Source organism: Equus caballus, chromosome 9 (genome assembly GCF_041296265.1).
Source record: "Equus caballus isolate H_3958 breed thoroughbred chromosome 9, TB-T2T, whole genome shotgun sequence".
Lineage (NCBI taxonomy): Eukaryota > Metazoa > Chordata > Mammalia > Perissodactyla > Equidae > Equus > Equus caballus.
Genome location: NC_091692.1, coordinates 86,846,373 through 86,873,824, shown reverse-complemented (window position 1 = coordinate 86,873,824; position 27,452 = coordinate 86,846,373). Strand labels below are relative to the sequence as shown.

The 27,452-nt window shown below is 47.8% G+C and overlaps 1 protein-coding gene across 4 annotated transcripts in view; it reads left to right on the top strand.

Moving 5' to 3' along the window:
- Nucleotides 1-27,452, top strand: part of ASAP1 (ArfGAP with SH3 domain, ankyrin repeat and PH domain 1) — a 349,163-nt gene that overhangs the window by 47,918 nt on the left and 273,793 nt on the right. For 3 of the 4 annotated variants that reach the window (XM_070221826.1, XM_023648976.2, XM_070221824.1), the window contains exon 3: nucleotides 26,820-26,946. In XM_070221826.1, the coding sequence (XP_070077927.1) occupies nucleotides 26,820-26,946 (127 nt within the window). Of the gene's footprint in view, nucleotides 1-26,813; nucleotides 26,947-27,452 lie in introns of those variants that run through there. The other variant, XM_070221827.1, reaches the window with a different exon arrangement.

The following is a 27,452-nucleotide window of genomic DNA, read 5'->3' as shown; positions in this document are numbered from 1 at the left end:
GGCGTTTGACCCCGCTGACCGCTCCCTCCCTCTAGAAACTGTTTTCTTTTGGCTTCCACGGCACCAGGCTCACTTGGATTTCTTCTTGTGACTCTGCCCTCTTTGTCAGTCGGGCACCCCTTCCTCCAGCCAACCTCAAAATGTTTTGGAAGACCATCTGTATGCTGACTGCTTCCAGATTATCTCCAGCTGAACCTGTCTTGGAGTTCCAGACTTGATTATTGCAAATATCCGATTAACGTCTCTATTTGGTAGTCTAGCAGGCACCTGCAGTTTAATGTGTCCAGCGTGCGTTATTCTCTTCTCTCCCCCTGCATGAGATCATGCTATGCTTCTGCTTAAAACTCATGAGTGGCCCCAACACCCCCTGCCCATTTTACTTAGAATGAAATCCAGACTCACAAAGGCCAGCATGATCCAGCCCCTGCCTACCCCTGTGCCCCCTTCTGCCCCCACCGCATTCCCTCAACACACTTCAGCACACTGGCCTCTTTCTCTTCCCACACTCGGCAAGTGCTGTCCGTCTCAGGACTCTGCCTCATGTTGCGTCTCTGCCTGCAGGGCCCCTCTCCCTGCATCTCCTGTGCCCTAACCTCTCCTGTTCACAGGGGTGACATCTTCTCACCCTGGAGTCTCAGCTAGGATGCTCTTTCCTCGGACAGATCTTTTGTCACCACCCCATTCTCTCTGGCTGCACCCTGGACGTTTTCTTCCCAGCACTTGTAACAATCTGGAATTATTTGTTCACCGTCCCCCCCCCCGCCCAAGACCACAGGCAGTGGTAACGGCTGCTTATTTACTAATGGCACCCTAATGCCTGGCATCGAGCCTGGCACATAGTAGATGTTCAATAAATACATATTGTTGTTGAAATCAAACCAACGGCCCCTGAACAATCATGAACATCAAATGCCAGTTCTAGGCCGGTTACTCGTAGAATCCTTTCCCAGGCCAGGCCGTCCTCCTGTGAGTATACTAGTGATTGAAGAGTGGGTGGGACCTGAGCATTTTTACGGACCTTGGTCTCTGTTTTCACATTTCTCCCTGCTGGGTCATCCAACATGCTAGAACTCACAAAGATAATCTTAGGGAAAACAGCAGCCTCGGCCACCTAATCCATATTAAAGTTGATTTGATTTTGGTTTAAAATGGAAACTGTGTGCTAATGCATTTTACAGATTTCAGTAGAGAACAATGTTCTCTGTACAAAAAGAAAAAAGATTGAGATGTGGGACACTGTGTGGGTTACCCCAGTGCTGAAAGCTCCTGAAAGGCGTTCTCTGCAAATATTTGGGGTTTGGTGCTCATAAACAACTACACAGGTTTCCCTGCGAATTGATAACCTCAGCAACAGCAGCGTCGCTTCCACGGTGAAGATGTGCTTGCCAAGCTGAAGCGTGGAGTGGCTGTTTTTGGCTGAGCTGCAAAACTGAAAATGGGGGTTTACAAAGTCACTGCAGACAGGTCATTAACACGACTGGCTGCACTGCGCTCTGCCGCGCTCTGCATTGCTGCTCTCTTTTCGTCAGCAGCAAGATAATTGGCTGTTAGATTCCTGAGCCACAGACCATGGCTGACGGCAGTCCACTTCAAGCTGCTTCTCCAAGTGAGGTACAGTTTTCAGAAGTTTCCAAACTGTGCGAGTTTGCTAAGAAAGGAGATTGGAAGTGAAGTTTTCACCGATAATTCTGAGAGTAGAGATTGTGTGTCTACAGTGTGCAAGGTTCTGTACTCAGGCCTCTGGCTGGCGTGGTGGCGGGGCCGCTGTCTGAATTCCCTCATGCCCCGCTCCATCTTCCTTAGGACCAGGCATGAGGTGGGGACAGGCAGGAGCTCAGAGCCATGGGTTAGGTCACGAGGGAATATGTTTTTGTATATACCACACAGTTTTAGTTTTGGGCGATAGAAACCCTACTCAGATCAGCTTAGGCAATAAAAATTTTTACTTGTTTATGTAGCAGAGGGCTCTTGGGGTAAAACCTAGCCCCAGGAATGATTGGATTCAAAGATTTAGTCTTTCTTTTTTGCTCTCTCCATCACCACTGAATCTCTCCCCCATCCCCTCATCTCTCAGTAGCGCATTCCCCTACGCTGGCTTTATTTGCAGAGTCTCCATGTCGTGGCTTCCAGAAGCATCTGTCCTGCAGCTCCTGGTCTAACAACCTCCGTATCATACAGAACTTTTCTTCCCAGAAGTTCTAGCAAAATCTCTAAATTGATTCCTGTTGGTCCAACTTGGGTCACGTGACCCAATCACTGGAGACAAGGTGATGAACAGGCTCATGTCACCTGACCATCCCCAGAGCTGGGGGTAGAAGGTCAGCACCATGGGAACCAAAGGACTGAGAGCTGAGAGAGGTTGGCTTTCCCAGTGGGAACTTGGAGTACAGTCACCAGAAGAAGGAATAATAGATGCTGAGAGGCAAAAACAGCGGTGCCCACTCCGCTCACCAATTCACTGCAGGTAGGGAGAGCTGAAGTGTGGCTCAGGTTCCAGTCAGCTTCCTTAGGAGGCGTTCCAGTGTCTCTGTTCTGCTTTGGCTCTGTTAAATGAATCTCGAGCACACCTCCATCAGCCAGCAACATCGCTCACCTCTGGAATCGCTCCAGGCGGTATCTGTGTGTGGACAGCGTCTGCCTGTGTTTCCCATCCTCTATTCTGAGCTCCTTTGTTCAGCTCATCCCACTGGATCAAAGACAGAGTTTGGACCTCCAGTCCCTGCCTTTGACTGCCAGCCTCCTCTGAAACATGGGTCCATGTCTCTGCCCCCTCATGTCAGGCAGCCCCCAGATCCCATACCCTTCCCATGAGTGCAGCCTCCGCCTGGTGGGCAGGAGTTTGATGGGTTGAGAGGCAGATCCAGGAGCGGGTTGGGAAGCAGTGAGGGCTCCCACGGTAAGTGCTGTGACACTGTGGTGGTCCCTCCTGTGGCTTCCTTGTCCTCAGATAAGTATAAACCTTTGCCCTCTGCCCTATTCCCCCAATCCGGCCTGCCACTGCTTCACTGCATCTCCACCACTCGCCTCTCCTTTACTTTCCAGCCAGACTCGGGTTCTCTTGGTTCCTTAAAGAACTCTGTTCCCTCCATTGCTGGGGCCTTCCCAGATGCTGCCCCTTGGCACGAACACTCTCATTGCCGCCTTCTCCTCTTCTCCTTTTTCCTCATTAACTCCTGCCCATCCGAGTCTCAGCTTAAAGGGCACTTCCCCAGGAAAGCTTTTCCTGACACCTCTTCCCAACTCAGCTAGCCTCCTCACTCTGCATCTCCACAGAACCTTATGCAACTCCCCATGTTCTATGGGGATGGGGGGTGGGGAGGGCGTACCATCTTGCCTTTATTCATGCCAGTCTCTGTCTTTCTTACTAGATTCGAACTTCCAGGAGGGTGGGAACCATCCCAGTCTTGGTTACCGCTATCCATAGCTTCTAGGATAGTACCTAGCCCATAGTAGGCACTCAATAAGTGTTTGTTGAATGAATAAATGACTGGAGGCAATGGCAGCCACCGAGGCAAGTGATGTGTGAGAGGATGACTTATGCAAGTTCCCCAAATAGTAACAGGCACCCCCCCCTCTCTGAAGCCCACGTCTTCTGACTCCCAATGTCCTGCTTTCCCCACCTCTGCCCAGCAGTGGGGTTCTCTGAGGAACAGGAGAGGGAGGGTGATGATTATAACACAGAATGAATGATTGTCTGCAGACCAGGTCATAAATTACATAGCGATGTTGACAGCTTTGATGTTGCACCTGACAAGTTGTAATTGCCCCTTCCTTCGAGCTGGTCTGTCTTATACATGGAGAAGAAGGTAGTTTATGTGTTTATTTTAATCAGCGAAGACCTTCCTTCTGTGCTGGAACTTGAGAGCATTCCATTTCACCTCAGAGTGTCCCATCTGGTTTGAGTCTTTGATCGCTCTTGGGTTGCCATTGTCTTATTTGGTGATAAAGTGACTGGTGGGACCTGGAGGGAGCATGCCTGGGACATTGACTTACCATGTCATTAGCAAATTTAATGTTAGAGGACTCTGGCTCCCCCTTCCCAGGGGTTCAAATAGGGTTCAGATGAGTGCGACCTGTGTCACAAAGGGCAGTCTTCACCTTGAGCAGGTGCCCAGCCCTGGAGAGGCGCCAGGAGACCTGGGTCCTTCTTTGGGTACCCACACTGACGCGGCGATCTGGGCAAGTCCTTACACCTCTCTGGGAGAAATACTGTTCTGTATCTGTTGGGCATCTTTCAGTGGCAGTCACTGGAACAGAGAAGTCCAAGGCTAGATCTAGCTTCAGGCACTCCTGGATCCAGGGACGCCACTGGAACTGTCAGGACTCGGTCTCTTTGTCTGTGACAGTACTACATACGTAAACATGAGAAGACTCTCCCATCTAACACTTCCCTGTTGTGTGACCTTGGGCAAGCCACTAACCACGGCGAGCCTCAGTTTCCTCATCTGGGGATAATAGATCCCTCACACGGCTCAGTGAGCATTAAATGAGCCAGTTCATGAAAGCACTTAGCACAGTGCCTGGCGCCTAGTAGGTCTCTTGGTTCTGCCGTTGTCTCTACTGGCTTCATTCTCAGGCAGACTTTCTCCCCTCTCTGGCCCTTAGTGGTTCCGGGCTCACAGCCTTCTGGCGTCTCGTCCACGGTGAAGAGAATTTCTTTTTCCCCAGGGCAGTCAGGGATGTGGACATGGGTCTCAGGCTCCTTGGGTGCAACCAGGAAGTGTTCCTCCTGGTAGCTGGAACTTGGGGAGCCCCTTGGGAGAAAGATCTGAGAAGCAAGCAGCCTGCCTGCCAGATTGGGCAAGAGTGAAGTTGGACCAGACTGAGGGTGGGATGTTAATTCCAGGTGGAAGATTGAACAAAGAGCCTTGCAAGTCCTTGTTTACTGAGAGGGGGATACTAGTAGAGAGGGTGACGATTAATGTGTGTTGGCCAATTATGATCTGCCCTTCTCTACCCCTGTGCCTCTGCACGTGCTATTCCTCTGCCAGGGATGCCCCACTCACCCTGCACACTCCCCATTCATCCTCCGAGAGCCAGCTCTTGGTGAAGCCCTTCCCGGCTAAAGTAGCCATCACCGCCCACCCCAGCCCCTTTCCCCATCATTAACTGCTTTTCCATTTTGGAACAAGCAACTACAGGGTGATGGCCCTATGTGCTGGGAATACAAAAGACAGTAAATCACAGTGCCTGCAACAGAATTAGTTTGGTCCTTCTTCTCTGCTCCGTTTCTCCTCTGTCAGAGCAGTTATTGGTTCATTCATTTATTCAACAAATATTTATTAAACACCTTCCCTTTGGCTAGGCATTGCTCTGGGAGCTGGGGATTCAGTGGATGATGGGAGAGACAATAAAATCAATAGCTAGTATTAATGAACAAGATAATTTCTGATGGTGTATAATTTAAGAAAATAAAGATAAAGAGAGACTAAGGGATCGGGAGTGGGATGGGAGGGACCCTGTGGAGTGTGACATAAAGGATGACAAGGAGGAAGTGTGCAGAGGTCTGGGTGCAGGGCATTCCAGGTGAGGGCAACAGCATCTGAAAAGGCCCTACGGTGGCACATTCCAGGAAGGACAACAAGAAGCAAGGCTGTGGTATGGGAAGAGAGGAAGAGGGTTTGGCAAGTAAGGTCAGGGAGGTGGCCAGTGGCAGGATCAGGTGAGGCGTTGAGACCCCGTCAAGGGCTTAGATTTTGTTCTAAGTGCCTTGGGAAGCCATCGTTGCAATTTCTTGTCCAGCCTTGAGTAGATGCTCCTCATTGGTCTCGAACACCGTGCTGTTCAATATGGTAGCCACCAGCCACATGTGGCTACTAAGTACTTGAAATGTGGCTGGTCTGAATTGAGATGTTCCGTAAGTATAAAATATGCCAGTTTTCAGAGACTCTTTATGAAAAAAGGATGCCAACTGTGTCATCAATAATTTTTCTATTGATCACATGTTGAGATGACAATATTTTGGATATATTGGGTTAAATAACATTTATTATTAAAACCAATTTCACCTATTTCCTTTTACTTTTTAATGTGGCGACTGAAAATTTAAAACCACCTGCCTTGCGTGTGTTGCATTATGTGGCTCTTGGACAGCACTGCCCTAAAAGTGCCTTCAGCCGATGCTTTCACTTGCCCGGGTCGTAGTCACCTCTTGACCTGTCCATGTCCCCCCTCGAGGACTGACTGCATCCAGGTGGTGGTTCTTGTCTTGTGCAGAGTCTTCAGGGGCAGCGTTGGTGTCCACCTGGATCCCCTTGGTGCACCCCGGGTCCCGTGTGCTGGGCGCCAGAGGACGCTCCTCCTGAGGTGGTCTCTGCCTGCTCCGGCTGCATATGGGTCAGTGCGGAAGCGCGGGGGTTCACTCCCCGGGAGCAGCGTTCAGCCCGTGAAGGACAAGAGTTGGGGATAAATGCTCCAGCCTCCTTGCCCTGCGGGTGCACAACTCTGAGGTGTGTTCTGTAGCATCTCCCAGAGGTCCCCAACAGGACTGAACCCCAGTTGCCCTCAGTGATAACCTGCTCTTTAACGCACCCGTATTGGCTTCCTTCCCTTCTCCATCTTATTTCCCCATTCGTCTACCTGGGATTGTTTCCTTAAATCCTTGTCTCAGGCTCCACTTCCTGGGAAACCCAGCCTGAGACAAATAGGTGTTGAGGAGAAGAAAGAGAGAGATCATTTCTCCAGCACGTCATGGGGAACAGGGGTGGGGATAGAGCATGGGTGGCAATGGGACAGGCTTCCTGGCCAGTATGCTCCAGCCTCTGGACCTTTGAGCCAGAGGACAGGGAGCAGGGACATTGCCAGGCATGGGGCGTGGTGGCTGGCTGGTCCCGAGTGCCTCTAGCTATCACACCCAGAGGGACAGATGAATCAGCAGCTGAGTCATTGAGCACAGAGCTGCCCCCGTGAGCGCTGTCCTCCTGTGTCAGTCCGGCAGAGGGGCTCAGGTGTGTCTCCCAGCTGGGAGGAGGGAGGGAGTGTCCGGCACATGCCATGAAGTAGAGTGTTCATGGGTGTGATGTCTCTTTTTCTAACACCACTTCTGACCCCAGGCAACTTTCCAATTCTCTGACACCAACTGGGTGTCCCAACAATTCAGTTCATCCCGACACAAACTACTCAGAGTTAGCACAGACCCCAAAGGTTAAGGGCTCAGTCTTGCGAGACTGCCCCTACTTCACATGCCAGTTGCAAGTCCCATGTGCTACTTCTGATTGACCAGCTGTAAATTTGGAGATTTCCACAAGCCCCTCCTCAGGTTTGATAACTCACTAGAATGACTCACGAATTCAGGAAAGAGCCTTACTTCTGTTATCAGTTTATTATAAAGGATACAGCTCAGGAACGGCCAAATGGGAGAGGTGCACAGAGCGAGCTATGGTGGTAGGCACAGAGCCCTGCGCTCTCCAGCTCGCTGCCCTCCCAGCACGTTGATGTGCTTGTCAACCCGGAAGCTCCCCCATCCCTGGCGTTTAGGGGATTTTGGAGGTTTCATTACATAGGCAGGATTGATTAATCCCTTGGCCGTTGGCGATTGAACTCCAGTCCCTATCCTCCCCTGGAGATTTATCTGATGACCATCCTGAAGCTATTTAGCCCCCTACCCACGTCTCATCTCATTAACATACAAAAGACTCTCTTATCACTCAGGAGATTCCTAGGGTGTTAGGAGCTCTGTGCCAGGAACCAGGGACAACACCAAATAAATTTGTTGTTACACCACAGTGGGGCATAGTATTAGTGAGATCAGATGAGGAAATGTGGGAAGACCGGTGACTGGCAAGTTGCCTGGATCATGACATGTTGTATGTTGGCGTGTGCATTAGAAGGAGCGAGAGAAGGAGGAAGGTGACAGATCTTGCTGTACAGAACTGCTGGTGTTGCATCCATTCTTCAGCAGTCATGCATTGCGCCTGCTGTGTGCTCATGTTGTCCCCAGGTCAAGGCCAACTTTGTAGCCATATTGAACCTTCTCAGCATCAAACCTTTTCATGGCCACTGCCGGCTTCGAAGTTCTCCCTTGCTTTAAGGGCAAAGACCAACTTCTTGGCTGACATTCAAAGCTTTCCCTGGTGGTCCCCGCCTCCCCCTGGCCTCAGCTCTCTGACAGCCTGGCACATGTCCTTTACACTCATTGCACTGAGCTTTTTGCACTGCCCCACATCTGATGTGCGTGTCAGGCGTCCACGCACATGTACCTGTTGTTCCCTCTGCTTAGAATACCCTTTGCTAGCCATCCTACTAGCTAACTTCCCCTCCAGGACGCATCTCAGCATCACCTCCTCCAGGCAGTCCTTTCCCATCTCCTCTTTACCATTGCCCTGTCGCTTCTCCATGTCCCCTGAATCTATTTCTCCTAGCACTTCAGCCATTCAACAGATACATATAGGGCACTCCCTGTGTTGATGGTACTGCACACTTAAATAATCTGTCAGCATCGATGGTGTGCCAGACGCTGAGCTGAGCACACTACTTGTATTATCTCATTTAATCCTCACGACCACCCTATGAAGTAGATACTGGCATTAACCCCATTTTTCAGATGGAAACTCAGGCTAACAGAGATAGTAAGTGGTGGAGCCAGGATGCACAACCCAAGCCATCAGACCCCAGAACTCTTGGGCTTCACTGGGAAACAGTATCATCTTTTATTATTCTGCATTATACCTCAATTGTCTGTTTACTCTGCCTCCCCGGATCAGTCCCGGCCCCAGCAGGAAGCAGATGGCACACTCAAAATAGGACCATTTGAGCAGAGTTTAATAAAGGACTCATTTGAGAAGTGTGGGTGCAGGGTAGGGCAACCGCAAGGGATGGTGGGGCACTCCAGGCTCCTTTGAAGGTCTGAGGGGCAAGGGAATGGATGCCTCTGGGAAGCGGGAGCCAGAGAGGCTGTGTGCAGAGGCCCTCAGACTGCAGCTGAGAGGGTGCAGCCTGGAGAGGAGGGGAGGCACCCCTCCCTGCACGCTCTTCCTCCAGTTGCCTTCCGTACATCCCATTGGCTGAACTCAACTGGAAGTCAGAGGGCTAAGGAGCCCTGAGATGTGTCCAGAGCAGGACAGGGAAGGGTAGTGAGCGAGGGGCCTGGTGGGTCACCTGCACACTCTCTGGTCGACTGTAGGCTCCTTGAGGGCTTGGCTCTGCCCTGCTCCTATTGCCACCTGCAGCACCTCGCTCAGAAGCCAGCAGCCTGTAGGTGGTGGTGTGTGTATCGAACGAATAAATGAGTGACTGATCTTTAGTAAAAAGTCTCCTCCCGCAGTATCTGCTTGTCAATCATGTGTGGACTCAGGATTCTAAGTGTGTATGTATGTGTCTGTCCATGCTATTCTGAGTGTGTATGTGTGTGTCCTTGTTATGTTTAAGTGTGCATGTGTGTGTCTGTCCGTGTTATCTCTGAGGTTTGTGCTGGGGAAAAGGATGGCAACGTCCTTCCAACTCTGAGACGCCTGGTTCTTTTCAGTGGTTCTCAGGAAACTTTTCACACTTCTTGCGCTATTTGAACTTGGATGAGAAAGTGGAAAAGTAGACCTTTTTTAACAAATTTAAAAAGCAAGTAAATGCCGTGCTGATCTCCCATTGGCTGCACCCGGCCACAATTACTGAGCTAATTGAGTCTTATCCGCCAGCCTTTGCCTGAATTCCTGAGATCAGGAAAGGAAAATCAGCCCTAGTGTGCAGTCTGCGGAGACCCAGCTGTGTGGACCCGTGGGAGGCGCTGGCACCCAGGGCGGAGCGCGCAGCCCAGCCCGTGGCCACATTCCCACACCTCCTGGTCCCGAGGCCCTCTCTGTGCTTCCAAATTGAAATCATCTGAAGCAGTGCGCCCAGCCAGAGAGAGAGAGGAAAAACAACCTGAATTACTGTAGGATGTGCTCCTGGAGCCCACGTTTGCTGGGTTAAAGGACCCAAAAGGAAAACTATAATTCCAAATAGGTTATAATTCTTGTCTTCCAGTTTGTGTGTGGTGTGTGAGTGTGTTTGTGTCTCTGAAAAGACAGGGGTAAGTTATGTCCTCCCTCCAAGGACCTCAGATCAGGTAGAAATCCGTGTCTTCCCATTTGTTGATTTGCTGCTCAGGTACATGTGCAGGGATGAAGCTGTAGACGGCTGATGTTGAAAAAACAGTACCGGCTTTGAAATCACACAGACCTGCTTGTTAGGATGTGGGCCAAGTATTTAACCTCTCTGTGCCTCAGTTTGCTCGTCTGTAAAATGGGGATCCTCTTGCATCCCTCACAGGTTGTCTAAAAGTTAAAGGAGGTATAACAGAGATAAAATTCTGAGTAATGGGTGGGCACTAATGGGTGTTCCCTTCCTTTCCCTCCATTTTTTGCTGGTAGAACTCCACTTGCCTGCTCTTTCTATTACACTTTTCAAAATCCTCTCCAGTGAAACCAGAGGGACGAGACCTCATTTCTTGTCTTTTTTTGCTTGCATTACTTTTCACCTTCCTCCTCGGCTCCCCCACTCCCACCCCCAGCCATAGCCAGAACCCGCGGGGGCCTCTTTTCCAAGCCAGTTCTCCAGGGCATCCCTGTCCTGGTCCATCCTACAGTGGCCAACAGAATATTAACCAGGGAGGGTGCATGATGGCTGAGGAGCATCGAATCCAAGGGTTTAGAGCCCTGCGATGAAGCACTAGTCAATAACCATAAACCATCCCTGACATTGGCCTAGTTCCTCTCCACCCGTCAGTCCCCAGGTCCCCACCAGGGAAGGCCCGTAGCTGAGACCAGCAGTGTGGAGCAGTTGGGAAACAGGGGTAGTCAAGATGCGTATTGGGAGGGTAAGGCAGCGGATCAGGGCTTCAGTGAGGCTAAGGTCCCAAAGCTGACTCTCCTTAGGGACTGCTCCTTGAACGGGCCTCGGATGATTCTTTATAGTGGAGCCTCTTTTACGTTTAGCCTTGAAGGTAATTGCAGATGCCTTGCAGATGGGGGCTCTGTGGCCAGTTATGCCACTGTCCTTAAGGGATAAATCGTTTTAGCTCTGTTATCCTCTTTGTATGAAAAGAAGCCAAGATGCATTTGGCTCCCGCCATTTTCCAGAGTCACGGGTTGGGCACCGCCCATGGAAGCTAGACACCGTGGCACAGGTTAGGATGCAAACTTGGGTCAGCTTGACTTCAACATCTGTGCTGCTGCTCCAGCAGGAACCAGGTGATGATGAAGCTAGTTTGTTGAGTGGGGCAAAATCTGCAATGTATTACAGTCAGCACGTACCTATGCTTGTTAAAAACCAATTATGCCGAAATAATATACCCACCACAGCCCAGAAGCTTGACCCTAACTAAATGCCTTTTGCATCCTCAAGAGGAGACTGCGTTACGTGGGAACATGATTCCAAAACTTTGCAGTCTCAGGGTTGATAATACTAGGATCTGGGGGTTAAACACTAGAACATAAACTACCGCCCAGATCATCTCCATCCCAGATCCACGGTGAATATGTCTCTTTTGTCTGGTGGCCTTCAGCTGTGGTGTGGTTGACAGAGAAGTGATCCTGGAGTCAGAAGAACTGATTCCAGGGCAGATGCAAATGCTTAGTCGCTGCCTGGTGGGAGGTGGGTTTCTTAGCCTCCCTACAGTTATGCTCTCTGGACGGGGTTGTGGTCAGGATGGAATGAGAAATACTGGGATCACCAGGTCCCTTGCCTGCTACATGATAAGTGCTAAACGTGTTAATTTCCTTCCTACTTGAATCTGTTTAGCTTCTCCCTCCTTAAGATGGTCGGTATTAGTCTGCCCCTGTCATGAATATACGTGTGTTGGAATCAACCTTGGCATAGATAAGAAAGCTCAAGGAACAGAGGTACCATGGGGTTCCCGGATGTGCGACCATTTTCTGGCTAGAAAAGTTGGCCCCTTTTTATAGAGATTTTTTTTTAAAGATTTTATTTTTTCCTTTTTCTCCCCAAAGACCCCCAGTACATAGTTGTATATTCTTCGTTGTGGGTCCTTCTAGTTGTGGCATGTGGGACGCTGCCTCAGCCTGGTTTGATGAGCAGTGCCATGTCCGCACCCAGGACTCGAACCAACGAAACACTGGACTGCCTGCAGCGGAGCGCATGAACTTAACCACTCGGCCACGGGGCCAGCCCCTGAGTTGGCCCCTTTTTAGAATCAAAGAATGTGAAAGATAGCCTGGGCCAGATCTTCTATGTGTTTGTGTCTGTGTAAGTATGTATGTGTTTATGTAGGTATTTATACTCCACTGTATTCTTCAGAGAATAGGGCAAATTACATTATAAAATATACCAACCAATGGAAAGATATATGCATAAAATACATATTTAGGACCAAAGATAGGCTGGAATATAAAGACCAGGGGTGGAAGTGTAGCATCCTACAGAGTTGTTACTTTGAAACTGCAGATTTCTTCCCGAGCTTATTTATTTTTTTTGGTGAGGAAGAGTGGCCCTGAGCTAACATCTGTGCCAGTCTTCCTCTATTTTGTATGTAGGATGCCACTATAGTATGGTTTGATGAGTGGTGTGTAGGTCCACGCTGGGGATCCGAACCTGTGAACCCTGGGTCGCCAAAGTGAAGCACACAAACTTAACCACTATGCCAGTGGACCAGCCCCAGTCTTCCTGAGCATTTATACATATATCATTGTATATGCAGTACTTCTATAAACATTATTATGTGTCTTTTGGTGAACATATGTATGCATTTCTTTTGGGCATTCACCTAGGAGTGAAACTGCTGGCTCATATTATTCATTGATTTTAATTGGCATCATTAGATCAAATAATAATTGTAATAACAGTTTCATGGAAAGCAGTGAAGATTCACACGCAGAGTAAAGTCTCAGTTCTTTGGACTGAATGAACCTCTATGGGACACAGAGGTTGTACCCTGACATGTATTAGCTTATTTCATATTCATAACAACTTCTGAACTTGCTGTCATTAGCCCCATTGTAGAGATGAGGAAGGTTGAGTCCTTCGCCCAGTGTCATACAGTTTGCAAATGGTAGCGTCCAGATTTGACCCCAGGTCTTTTCACTGCTCCTCTGTGCTCAGCTTGGCCATTGCTGCTTTTCTTGAGAAATTTGCATTTTCTGCAAAGCCTTTGAGCAGCAAACATTTTTTTGTTTTATGTTGATTTTGCTGGTCTGATTGAAAACTCTTCTAAAAGACCTGCATCTGGCATGGTACCTGGAACATAGCATCATGCCTCCGACCCCTCCTGATTCCCAGGTTCATCATTTTCGGTATCACTTCTTACTGAGCCTGGCACCAGTAGAGCAGAATGGTTTGCCCTCATTAGTAGGCACATGTATTTAGAATTTCTTTTTTTGTGGGGGGTGTGTGCCAGCAAATTTCTGTAGTTTTTTGTTGTTTTTTTTTTCCTTCCGTCTTTGTAGCCCGTCCTCACTGTTCCCATTATACCTGCTGTATTCAGTGTACAAAGGCCTAAAAACCAGCTCACCAAATGAGTTAGAATGGAGTATAACGTAAGAGAAAATGAAGGCCCCGTGAGAGCTGGGGGGTGCTCCTATGATTAAAAATGCATGCGTTTTGGTGCATGGGCTTTGTAGAAATGAATTTGGCTCCCTGGGGAGCTGTGTGGTTTACTCCCTGGTTCCTAATGTTCTAGAAGAGATGAGATGGGTGTGTGTGTGTGTGTGTGTGTGTGTGCACGTGCGCACACACACATGCATAATGTACTCTCTTAGAAAAGGGAAAATGTAGGGTAAAAATTCCACCCCTGGTCTGGAGAAAGATTAAGTTTTAATCTGAATTCTTTCTCTTCTCACTTACTTGCAAACATATACAGACACGTTACCTATAATACAAAAGAACAAAATAAGATGAATTTTTTACCCTCATAAAGAATATTTGGGCTACCAGCTCTAGCCATTCATAGTGTGTACAAAACCAGATATATTAACCAGTATGGAAAAATCTTTCCTTCCTCCAAATGTTTCGTCCTCACTGACGTCATTGTGGCTTGAATTCTTAAAACCCTAATGAGAATGGAGGAAAACCAAAGAAAACTCAGTCTTGACCCAACAATACTGTAGCACCCTGCTGTTGACTTATAAATAATACGTCACTAATAAAGATCACATCTATTTATATAAACAAATAAGCCAACAAGAAAACTGTGATGCTATCTCAGTTGTGGAAAGGCCACTACTGTTTGTCTTTCTGGCAGGGAAAATAATTCTGGAATTTTAAATAATTGCTCTGGAAAGATTGTGCAGAACATTGATTTTAAAGCAAAGAAGTCTTTGAGCTTTATCATCTTACTTCCTGTTTGCAGTCTGCCCTGTCTCTTTTCTCTTAACCAAATTGTGCAAAGATTGTGTAAACAAATTTGCCTCTTCAGAAATCCACTCTGTGGGAGCCTCTTGGCTCCTCTGTGGCTGTATTTCTGAAGCAATTCCTGAGATGAAGTTTAAGGCTTACAAAATGTAATGTCTGTACTTGGTAAATGGAGACCAGTCTTTTCACTGATTCTCTAGCTCCACGAAATTGGCCTTGGTGACTGTCTTCAGAAGAATTCAGTAGAATCTCTAAGCCTCTGAATATGGAAACTAAAACATAAAAGACAACTTGGGGAAAATGAGTCTGGTAGAACACTTCTAAGTTGGCCAATTTTGAGATTTAGCCGTTTTTATACATTCTTGGTTGGTTCAGCATGTTCACAGGTCCAGTGTATAAGTTAAGATTAGATTTCACTTGCATATAAACAAAAATGCAAATAACATTTGCAATGAGGGTCTTTTTTTCCTCTCTCTCAGGCCAAAGAAGTCTGGAGATAGTCCAAAGCCAGACAGTGCCTCCCTGATTATCAGGGAGCCAAGCTGTTAAGGTCTCTCTGCTTATGCCATCCTTATATTACCTCATGACCCAAAATGACTGCTGGAGTGTTGGTCATCACATCCACATTGAAGGCAGCAGGATGGAAGAAGAGGGGAAGGGCAACAGAGGTGTTAGCTTTTCTTAAGGCACCTTCCCCAAAGTCCTACATAGCATTTCAGTGTACATTTCGCTGCCTAGACTTAGGCACACAGCCATACCAGCTGTCGTGGAGGCTGGATGATGGGTCCCTTAGCTGAACACAATACTGCCCCAAATCAAACTTGGGCTCTGTTACTGAAGAAAGGGACACTGGATAGAAGGGCCAGGGAGGTGCTACTTGTACAAAGAGTGTAGTAGAGTGGGAAAGGCTTGAACTTTGAAAAACTGATAGACCTGTGTTTGAATCTTAGCCTGTCCACTTACAAGTTGCAGGACCACTTCTCTGAGCCTCAGTTTCCTATCCATTAAACACAAGAAGAGAAATAGCTACTTTCTACAATTGTTGTAAGGTTTAAACAAAATCATGCCTGCAAATTGCCTTGTATGTAGTAGGTACTAAAGGTAGGCATTTAGTTATTATTAATGAATACATTGTGCCTTCTGCCTGCATCAGCATATTATTTATTTGAGATATAATTCACATAACATAAGATTTACCCTTCGGGGTATATAATTCAGTGGTTTTAGTTTATTCACAATCACCACCATGATCTAATTCCAGAACATTTTCATCACTCCCCAGAAGAAACCTCGTAACCATTGGCCGTCACTACTCCTTCCTCCTTTCCCTCAGCTTCTAGCAACCACTAGACTGTTTTCTGTCTCTGTGGATTTGCCTATTCAGGACATTTTGTATAAATGGAATCATATAATATGTGACCTTTTGTGTCTTTCACTTAGCATAATGTGTCTTTCAGTTTCGTCCATGTTGTAGGACATATCAGTACTTCATTCCTTTTTTATGGCTGAATAGTATTCTATTGTATGGATCTGCCACAGTTTATTTATCCATTCATCCACTGATGGACATTTGTGTTGTTTCCACTCTTCGTCTCTTATGAATCATGCTGCCGTGAACATTCATGTACAAGTTTTTGTGTAGCTAAGTGTTTTCATTTCTCTTGGGTGTATATTTAGAAGTGGAATTGCTGGGTCATATGGTAACACTGTATTTAACCTTTGAGGAAGTGCCAGTTGTATCCAGGGCTGCTGAACCATTTTACAGTCCTCTCAGCATGTGTGATGGTTCTAGTGTCTCCATGTCCTCTCCAGCACTTGTTACTTTCCATCTTTTTTATCATATCCATCCAGTGGGTGTGAAGTGGTGTCACATTGTGCTTTTGATTTGCATTTCCCTAATGGATAATGATGTTGAGCATCTTTTCATGTGCTTATCCATTTGTATGTCTTCTCTGGAGAAATGTCTATTCAAGTCCTTTGCCCGTTTTTAAAACAAGTTGTCTTTTTATAGTGGAACTCTAAGAGTTTATGTATTTTAGATGCTAGATCCTTATCAGATACATGATTTGCAAATATTTTCTCCCATTTTTGTTATGTGTATTGTCTAATTTACTCTGTCGTAAACAATCCTTTGAGGTGGATATTGTTATCTCCGTTTTGCAGATGAGGAAGCTGAGGCTCTGAGGCAGTGAATATCTTGTCTAAGTAACACATTTACTATCTGTGAAGATGGTACTGGAACCCAGGAAAAGATTAACCAGGGCTCTTTTCATTTTATTCGTAGAAACCCGTCTCAGATCAGCTTCTGCTACAAAAGAAGCATAGTTGCTCACATACCTTGGAAGTCCAAGGGCGGGACTGGCATCAGATGGGATAGAGTCTGTAGACCAGTGGTTCAAATTATGTCACTGGGACTCTCTCTCTCTCTATCTCTCTCTCTCTCTCTCTCTCTCTCTCTCTCTCTCTCCCTCCCTCCATTCTTTTTCCTCTCCCTCCCTCCATCTCTTGCCATCTTTTCTTAGCATCATTCTTAGGCAAGTTCTAAGTACCAGTGGCAAAGATGGTCGCCAGTAGCTGAAGGCTTACTAAGTCCTTTTGAGCTAGACTTCCAGAGAAAGTGTACCTCACTTTTTACCCCGGAATCCTTATCAGTCCTCCACTGGCCTTTGTTGGGTTAAATGCCTATTGGAGTACCCATTGATGCTGCTTTCAGGAGTCTGAGATACTCTGATGGGACAGCCTGGGTCCAGCCCTTTGGGTGGGAAGGTAGAAACATATGATTGACAGTCTCTGAAGAATCACATGGAGTCGGGGAGGGGTAGTTCCTAAAAGAAGGGGCTATGTGGGGCAGACAGAAAATATGGTTGATGTCCTACAAGGTCTGTCTGAACGGCTAAGTTCAAGATGCCAAAATTAGTTGGAGGGTAAATGAAAGTTAATTCCTGAAACAAAATATTAAGAGAAAAGTCAGTTTATTTGCAAAAGACAAATGTAAGATATTGAAAGTAGTGATCCCCAGATCCCGTCAACAGTGAATCCTCTGCTGTCCACTCAGACATAGCAATTTTATAAATTAGATTGTATAATACCTCGAAATCTCCAAGGTCAGAGCACAAAGACTGATTTTTCAAAAAACAAAATAAAAAACAGGGAACAGAAGCTAGATGCGTCTGTTAGAGGTTTGCTAGCAATTGTAGAGTTGGTTTTTTTTTTTTTTAATTAGAGCCCCTAGTGTGATTCTGGATGTTCACATTTGAGAATGATGTTCACCAAGTAGCATATGCTAAGCAGAAAAACTCTGCAGTAGGTGGGCAGTTTTCCTTACTGAAATTGAGAGATGCCCTACATTTGACATAATTCTGGAATTTCACGTAATTCACAGCAATAGATTCATATACTCTGGGGTGCCCCTAACAGGAGCCCCCAACCCGGCACTGATGACCTCCAGACTGTTCTTCACTTCCATGTAGATCTTGAGGGAGAGCTGGGGGCCTTGTCGTGTTTGACATTGGTTGTGACACTGATGTCAAAAAAGAATTCATTGAATTACAGTATGTTATTGCCCTAGGACCTCAGAGAGCTTCTGCTCCAGGTTCCTGGTTTTAACTACAAGGAAAAGGAGACCCAAGGAGGTGAAAGGATTTGGCCGAGGGCAAGGAGCTGACCTCCCTGGCATGCCATGTTCCATCTCAGTGCTAAAGTCACAAATAGCTGTCATTTTTTCTTCTTGAGTAGTGTTTCAGACGATCAGCAGCTTTGAAAACTGCTCATAGAAATAGGTCTTACCTGGGCTTTGGGCAAAGCAGAGAAAGAGCCATACATGAAATGACTTTTGGACTTGACATTCATGGGTCACTTATTTTAAATACATATTTATTTTCTGTTTGAATTCTTTGAATGTTTCATCAGTTGTGCTGAAAACTTGTATCTCTACCTAAGTGTGAGCTCCTTGAAGGGCTGTGTCTTACGTATTCTTTTTTTTTTTTAAATTTAATTTTTACATGATTTTGTCATTCTATTACCTCTTCTCCAAGTCAGGAGGTTTTTGTGTTTTTTTTGGTGAGGAAGATTGGCCCTGAGCTAACATCTATGCCAATCTTCTTCTACCTTATGTGGAATGCCACCACAGTGTGGCTTGACCAGTGGTGCTAGGTCTGCACCCGGGATCCGAACCTGTGAACCCTGGTCTACTGAAGCAAAACGCGCAAACTTAACCACCACGCCACCGGGCCGGCCCCCTGTCTTATGTATCTTTTTGGCTCCTGAAGAGTCTAGCATAGGACCTATTTAGAATACAAGTGATGGTAGTGGTAGCTAACACTTATTGATCATTTACTATACACCAGGCAGGGTGCTAAGCATCTTGCATGGATTATCTCATTTAAACCTTAGGACAACCTTATGAGAGAGAGATCTTCTATCTTCCTCTTAAACGTAAAGAAGCTGATATTAAGCAAATTGCCTAAGGTAACAATTCCTAAGTGGCAGAACTAGAATTTCTGAATATCTTCTGAAAATTTTCCAAATAATCTGAATCCAGATTGTATGCTCTTAACCACTAGAAAGGTTACAAAGGTGCTTAATAACTGTTTGTGGAGTGGCAGTGCACTGATGGGTTCCAACCTAATACATCTTCCCCCCATTGGGGGATGTCCTCAGCAACTCAGAAGACAGTGGTCTCATCTCTGAAAATGTCCAAGGGGGAAAGAACTTGTCAATCAGGAGAGGAAAGTGGACTTGGCCAAAGAAGGAATCGCACCTACACTCTGCGTGTGCTGTGGGGCCGCCCGGGGTTGGGGGAAGGGGTGGTTGTTTACAAAGATATCTTGACTGATTCCCAATGTTAAAGTCACAAAACATCTCTGTCCTTGTTTCTCATGATTTCTTACCTTTTATAAAGGGACTCTTAAGGAAGGGCAGGGGGTGGGATGGGAAGACTTAGAATGTCCATCTACTGACGTTGATTGTCCTCAAGCTCCCAGCTTACTTAATTGACTTTGGAGATCAGGAAAGGAGAGAAAGAGACAGAGAATGAAAAAGGAGGTAGGTACTACTCCAGGCTCAGACTACTCAGAGTCTTCTTGCTCAAAATTAGGGGCATCAGTTAAGTGATCTGTGCCAAATTTTATATGGTTACCGTTTTTAAATGGTAGGCAAATGTCTATAGGCCTTCCTTGATACTATGATGCAAAGCCCAACATAATATGTTCTTAACTGGGAGTTTCAGATATCTTTTCTGGACACAACATCTTTAACTTGTCTTTTAAATATAACTAGGGAAGGTAGAGGAGTGGGAAAACCCTTGGGAACCAGAATACCTGGGATTGGGCCCTGGTTCCCCACAAATCTGCCTGTGCATGCTGGGCAAGTCATTCACCCACTTGAGAATCAGTTTCTTCATCTGGAAAAATGAAAGGATCAGAAACCACGTTATCCTTGAAATTCTCCCTGGCTCTGGTAGTTTGTGATGACGTTAGATGATGGAAGCGACTCTAAGAACTAGGATGCCTCTTTTCAGTTCTCCTCCCCCAATTCTCTCACACCCCTCCCCGAGTAAATGTTCATTCCTTCATTCGTCCATGTGTTGATTCTTTCATCCATCCCTCGTTCCCTCCATCTCTTCAGTCAGTGTCTCTTAAGCACCTGGGTCTCTGGCCTGCAGCAGTGACTGGAGAACCCCCTCGTCTCACGGAGCTCAGCCTAGTGGGAGAAATAGAACTATTTGGAAAATGGTGCAGTGGAAAAGGGTGTCATAAGAGAGGCATGTTCTCAGTCTCGAGCTAGCGCAGAAGTGGGCATGAGTAAGTGTGATCAGCTAAACTGAAAACAAAACAAATTCCTCCGCAAAGAAAAGAAACCTGGATGTTCCAGCAGTTTTTCTCATTTTTCAGGTTAATGTTTCTTTTTTGAAATAAACTAAGATTTAAAATCCCTCACTCCTACAGATTGCAAGTTTTTAAGAATCCCATATAACACCACAATTTTCCTTCACTAGAGGTTGTTTTACTTATATTAGAAATGATGTTGCTCGTAAAAGGGAGCCAGTTAAATCCAAAACACATTTATTGGGGGTCCCCTGGAGGCCTGTACTAGGCAATGCCTTCCATGGGGAAGAAAAGGCCTGCAGGGTTTGAATTCAGACTGGCTTTGAATAGTTCTCCACTTATTAACTTGACCTTGAGCAGACTGTGCCTGTCTCCGAGTTCTCTCAGCAGAAAGCATGGGACCACACTAGGCCACTGGGGAGATTTCAGGAGATGGTACTTGTAAAATGCCCAATCTGGGGCTCCAGGAACCTCCTGTCCCCTCCCTCAGTTCCTTGGGGATGTAGGTGATACAGAGAAGGTCACCATTTAGTCCCCCGGTGCCCTCAGGGAGTGACAGTCTGGGAATTTTGTAACGCAGGAAACTCAGCAGGAAGATCTGAGTTCTGAGCTGAGCCCTGCCACTAACAGAGCTATAGGTCTCCGGAGAGGTTCTCAGTGTCTCCATGTGCACATGAGTCTGAAGTCCCTCTGAGCAGTGCCAGCATGCTCCTGTTGCTACGGCAGAGGGAGAGAGGCAAGATGACAACCATCCATGCAAAGATTAATCCCAACTGGAGGACTGGAGCAAAGGGAGTGCTCTCCAGACCAGTCAAGCTTACATTTGAGTTGAGCTTGTAATGAGTTCCCCAGGAGGAAAAGAAGATAACACATGGGCTCCAACAGGAAATTATCCTGGGGCTGTAGACCCATTGTCTTGGATGAGCACGGAGTGCAGGGTGGCGAACCACATGGCTGTGAAATCAGACTGCTCAGTCTTGCTCCACCACATGCCAAGGTGACCTCTAAGCTTCAGGTTTCCCCTCTGTTTAAATGGGGACCATACCAGCACCTGCTGTATTTGGTTGCTGCCAGTATTAGGGGAGGTCGTGCCTGCAGTGGCTCAGAGTGGTATAAGGCATATAATAAGCACAACACTTATTAGTTGATATTATTTTATAGGACAGAACAGAAATATATTCCTGAGTTCATTCTGTTGATATTTGCACTATGAGCCCTCTGGATTCCCAGTGCACCGCCTGCCCCTTTTCCTCCTCCCTCCATCAACAGGAACAGGGAGGTAGAACAGAGAGCAGTTTTTTGTCTCCAAACAAACCATGCTCTCCTCTTTACTTACTGAGAACACTCTAGTGGTTTTACTTGGAGTATTTAAATTAAATTAAGCACATTTGGGACTAGAATGGGCTTTTTAAAAAAATTATTACTACATGAAATTGCATGAGTGCACTTGGGAAGCACTCATACAAGGCACATGACAAAAGTCTTTAGTTTAGGAAGAATATGGCAGCATGAGCCTAGTGCTGAAACACACAGACTCAAATACATCGTTCCCTCCTCCTCGCCCCCCCCCCCCACTTTCCTTTCTTCTAGCACATCATTAAGATGGTAGAAAATGAATTTATGAGTTACCAGGTGAAATAAGGAAATAAGAATACTTTCTTGGTTGCTTGGGTTGGGGAAAATACGTAACCAGAGGTATAGTCAAGAGACCGATTTTGCAGGTGGCGGAAAAAGTACTAGATTTCATCTGCCAGGCTCAGAGACATTAGGTCGCAGCAAGATTTCATCGTGTCTCAGTTTCCATTATTGTAATACTCCCATATCAGGACTGTTATGTGAGTGAATTCAGACACTGCATATAGAACGACGAGGGCAGTGCTGGGCCCAGGAGAGCAACTCAGAAAGCAGTATCCTATAACCCAGGAGCCTCAGGTTTCTCTCTGGTAAATCTGGGATAATTGTATTTACCTTATAAAGTTGTCACGATATTTAAAGAAGGATATGTGTGTCCAAAATTCTATACTTAGCAAAATGTCTGGTACATAGAAGGTCTCAGTGAATTTTTTGTGGAAGCAATATCAGAATTTACATCTCCAAGTAAGTGTTCAGTATTCCCATGAGATCTGAAAAGTATTGTTTACTTATGATATGTCAGACCCTGCCAAGCCCTTTATGTGCCTTAGCTCACTGAATCCTCAGAGTACTAAGAGAGAGCTATTTTCATTGCCCCTATTTTGCAGATCTGAAAACTGAGACTCAGATTGAATTACTTTAACAAGGTCTGTTAGCATGGCAGAGATGTGAGCCCAAGTCTTTCTCATATGAGAATCAGCATATAACTCATGCTCTTGCAAAATAAATGCCCTGTTCTATCCTCTAGAAGTTGCCTTGTTCAAAATATTATTCTTTACAAGAAATGTGATCCCTGAAAACAAGGCTTTTATTTTATGGTGTCCACTCACTTCTGATCCTGATGAGTATTTATCCTATTTGACTCTAGATACGGTTTATTTAGTTCCAAAATCCAGAACCATCACTAATGGATCTGACCTCACAAAGGATACTTACCAGAATAAAGCCAGGTCTCTGGAGACTATTCCCAAATCCAAGATCCCAGACTTTGGGAATTCCTGTGCAGCCTCCCCTCCCCCTCTTCTTTCCTCCTCCAGGTGACTAATTTAGAGATATATCTGAGTCGTGGAATGAAAAGAGATGTATTTATAGTCATACTTCACATAAAAAGGGAGTTCAAAGGGAATAACATTGGTTGATTGTTCACTATATGTCAGCCACTTTATCCATATCTTCTCATTTCATTTCACATAACAACCTGTAGCATAGTTTTATTATTACCCTAATTTTGCAGATGAGGAAACAAGGCTAATAAGTGACAGAGCAGAGATTCAAACCTAGGTTCACATATCACAAAGCATATTCTCTTCCCACTGTATCCCATTGCTCCTGTCCCATGAAGCCTTTGGGAGCCTTTGATGAATGCTGTTAATTCCATCCCATCAGGTTGGGATGCTGGCTAGCACTGTTGACCAGAGCATCAATAGCTCTTCTTGGTTTCTTGGGCTCACAGAGCACCCCCAACTCCTCACAGTCACTCTCCCACCCCTGGTATGTTGTTAGCCATCTTCAAATGCACCCCCTTGGTTGTTAGGCAGATGGATGAGGGTGAAGCCTGCAACTAGAAATATGACTCAGCCAATTCCCTGATGACAGTGGGGCCAGTAGTACCACCACTGTCCATAAGAATAAGCCTCCGCTATTCTTACTGCCTCTTTTCAAGGAGATGGAGAGCATCCTGCAAGAACCACTGTCTTACCCCAGTCAGCAGTGCTCAGAGTAAGAAACTGGCATGAGTGCAAGAGTGTTGAATAGTCTTTGATGGGGATTATGATGTGACAACAAAGATGATGCCTGCTGTATATAAAGCCGGGCATGCACAACTATAAGTGTGTGTGTCTGTTTGTTTCCTGGCTCTGGAAAAGATGATGTATATTTCTAAGCAGCTCCACACAAAGAAATCCAGCCTTTAAGTTTTGCCTACACCAGGCTCTATTCGCTTTTAGATATACAGGAATGGTTTTCAGGGTATTTGAGAAAATGAGAGGTGCAGATGGTTTGCACCGGGGCATGGTTTCAAATTTAAAGAGGATTATGGCCCATGAACTCTAGAAATAGCGGGTAGAGGTGTGAAGCTTTGAAATTCTAATTGCAGACCAGACTGAGGAGGTATATACTTACCGGGGCACAATATCTCATTGTTCACATATTCCTTTCTTGGCCAGAGGAGATGGAGAGGAGGAGCAGATATATAACATAATCTTCAAATGAAACTGAAACAACAGTTGATGGTAGCAGTTTGGGCTTTCTGGTGAATTCAGTCAGGAAAGAAATCCCCGGCTGTTTACTACCGCAGTTAGCTTAGCTGCTTGTAATAATCTTTATTCCTTGCGTCTGTAGACCTGAGGGTATGCACAGACTCAGCTCCAGCTGGAAGGGAGCTGTGTGGTCATTTTGACACCCACCCCTTTATTTTACAAGTCACAAGGTGACAGCAGCAGTTATTAGAAGAGAAAGGTCTGGAATCCAGGGCTCCTGGAATTGAGACAATTATTCACTGACTCTAGGCTTTTATAATGGCTTTTACTTATGGGGTGTTTACTATATGCCATACAAATGGGATGGAAGGAGCTGCCGGCCCAGCAGAGGTGACAGGCACTAGATGACAACTTGGAATAGAGGGACGAGTAGAATCAATGCAAAATCAAAGTCTAAATTGATTTCCAGACCAGACGAAGAGGAGTGGATGGAAGTCTAAGTGCTGGGTGTAATGCTCTTTACGGCTTCATGGAATAGCTTGCTCCAAGTCACAGAATTTTCCAGATGCAGGATGACCTAGTTGGTATGTGGAACTATACTTCTGGGTGGCTCATAGACCAAAAGCCAACGTTCTGTCAACCACTGCACATGAGCAAGTGACCTCTAGAGACAGGTTTTCAACTGCCTGCTATCGCCATCTGGCTGTTTCCCCAGAACCTCAACCTCAGTGTGTCCCAAACCAAACTTTGAAAGGAGAAAGTGGGTGCCCATTTATTTATTTACATGTTTTTCAGAATGCCTCTCAAAGTTGATTTCTCAACACTTCACTTTGCCAGGGGAGTCTTTGTTGGTGGTTGGTGCCTTAGGAACATCTTCCTTTAGTTAGCTGAAACACTTGTCTACCTGACAGTGATGAGCATTCGCTGGAGGCACAGTGCTGGTTCAGTACAGACAACACAGGGAGACCAACCCTCCAGCTCTCATAATGGCTTTGCTGTCCACAAAGCAGTTTCTGGTCCATTATCACTTAACAGCCTCATGGTGGTGACCTTACATTTCCTCTACACGTGAGGCAACTGAAGGCCAAAATCCCATAGCCAACAAGATATCTATGGGACTCCGCTTCTCTTCTTTTCTGCTTAAGATGTCACCTTGGCAGAGAGGCCTTCTCTGAGCATTCCTTATGCTATAGAACCCCCATCACTTTCTTACTTTATACATACTCCACTTTATGTTACGTATTTGTTGGCTGTGTTTCCCTACTAGAAGTAAGCTCATGAGAGCAGGGGCATTGTCCTTACTAAATCTTCAGGGCACATAGTAGGCTCTTAGTAAATGTTGCCACAGTAGGCGAGGTGATGCGTTTTCATTTGACAACCACTCGGTTGTTTCTCTGTGCCGGCCCAATGCTAAGACAAGGTCCCTGCCTTGGGGCACTCCGTTGTAGTCAGGGGTAAGGACCAGAGAACAGACTGATAACCATAGAAGATGGCAGGAACTCAATCCTAGGGGAGGCCACAGGACCAGCCTTCCACCCGAAGGGGGCGCATTTGGGAGATGAGTTTATAAGGTCGCTCCTATTGGTTCCAATTGCAGGAGCCAGTCGCGGGGAGCTTTCTTTTCTTTTGCCTTTTCTTTTTTAAACCAATTTCATCTGCAATCAATGGTGAGAAATTAAATGGATTCCTTGGACTAAGTCGATTGAGCTGGTTAGCCATCTGCCGGGGCCGAGGAATGAGCAATCTGTTGGTACTTTTTCCGCTGAAATTTGGCATCTGCTTAGCATTGTACACCATTTGCACCTCGGGAAGTGCCTTTTACACTCCCTGACCCTCGTCTGTCCTCTGGGTTTAAAAAAAAAAGTGCTAATGGGAAGATTAGAAAATTGTGAAAAAGCAAAAAAACTCTTATTTGTCTTCACTTAGCATTTGAGCGATCTAAGCGGCGGCGAGCGCCCTGCGAAGGGACCGCGGGCGGGAGCGGGCGGGAGCGGGCGGGAGCGGGCGGGAGCGGGCGGGAGCGGGCGGGAGCGGGCGGGAGCGGGCGGGAGCGGGCGGGAGCGGGCGAGCGGGCAGCTGCAAGCCTGGTCGCCGGCCGGCTCCTCGCCCTGGCGCCGCCCGCTCGGCCCGCGGCCCTCGCAGCAGGAGGCGGCTCTCGCGGCCTCGCCTCCTGCACCCACACGAGACTGAAAAAGCACGCGCACAACTTTTTCTGGTCCCCCTTCTTGCAAAACGCTCGCGGAACCAGCTCGCTGAAGTAATCGCTCCGGGGGCGGCCCGACACGCGGGCTTCCGGAGCCAGGAGAGCCGCGCGGCCCCCGCCCGGCGCCCGCGTCAAAACGTGGCCCGGGAGGCGGGGCGCGGGCGGGGCGCGGGCGGGGCGGGGGCGGGGCGGGGGCCGCGGCGGGGGGCGACGGCGCGTGCGCAGAGCACTTCCTTGTTTGTCCCCGTGACTGAAGCGGGAGCGCCGCCCGCTCGCCCGCCCGCAGGACTGTGCGCTCAGTCAGTCGGTGTCCTCGCCGCCGCCTGTCAGCGCGTCTGAGGAGGCAGCGCCGGCCGCCCCGAGCCGCTCGGCCCCGGCCGCCCCCGCGCCGCGCCCCCTCCCCGCCGCCGCCGGCATGAGCAGAGGGAGGCGGGTCCCGGAGAGCCCCCTGCCTCGCGCGCCGCTCGGAGTTTGAAGGGCCGCGCGCCGAGCGCCGCCGCTGCCGCCGCCGGCTTCGCCCGCTCTCTCTCCCGCCGCCGCCGCCGGGGACGGGAGCCGCGCCAGGCCGGGCGGCGGGTGGCGGGCTGCGCGGGGCGTTCATGAGCCGCCGGGCGGCCCGCGGCCCCGGGAGCCTGCGCCGTGACTCACCCCCCGCCCCCGCTTGTGTCTCGCCCCCCTCGGCAGGATGCCGGACCAGATCTCCGTCTCCGAGTTCATCGCCGAGACCACCGAGGACTACAACTCGCCCACCACGTCCAGCTTCACCACGCGGCTGCACAACTGCAGGAACACCGTCACGCTGCTGGAGGAGGTAGGTCGGGGCCGGCGCGCCCCCCGGGGACCCCGGCCCGCCCGCCGCTCGCAGCCGCTGCCTCGCAGTGGGATGCTCTCGATTTCCGAGCCGGGGAGGGAGGGGGTGTTGGGGCCTGGGGGAGCCACACCCCCTCCGGGAGACCCCTCCCCTCGCTCCCAGGTGAATGGGGGACTTCGGATGTGCAGCCCCCTGCCCCATTTGCCCCGGGGCCGATCCCCGGGGGTTGGAGGTGGGGAGAGGACTGAGCGAGCTCTGGACACCCCGAGGAAGAAGAGGGAAGTCCTCTCCCTGTCTTGCGCCCTTTCTGGATGCCAGGCAGTCTGCTCGGCTCTTTCGGCATCCTTGGGACCCACTCATAACCCGAAAAGTAGGTGGAGTCAGGCCACCGAGGGCAGAGGGAGGCGAAGCAACGTGGCCAAGGTCACCGGCAAGGGACTGGGAGATGGTCAGTGAATGCATCTCTCCATGGCCCCGCTGGGCCAGGCAGGTTTAGCTGCTTCGTT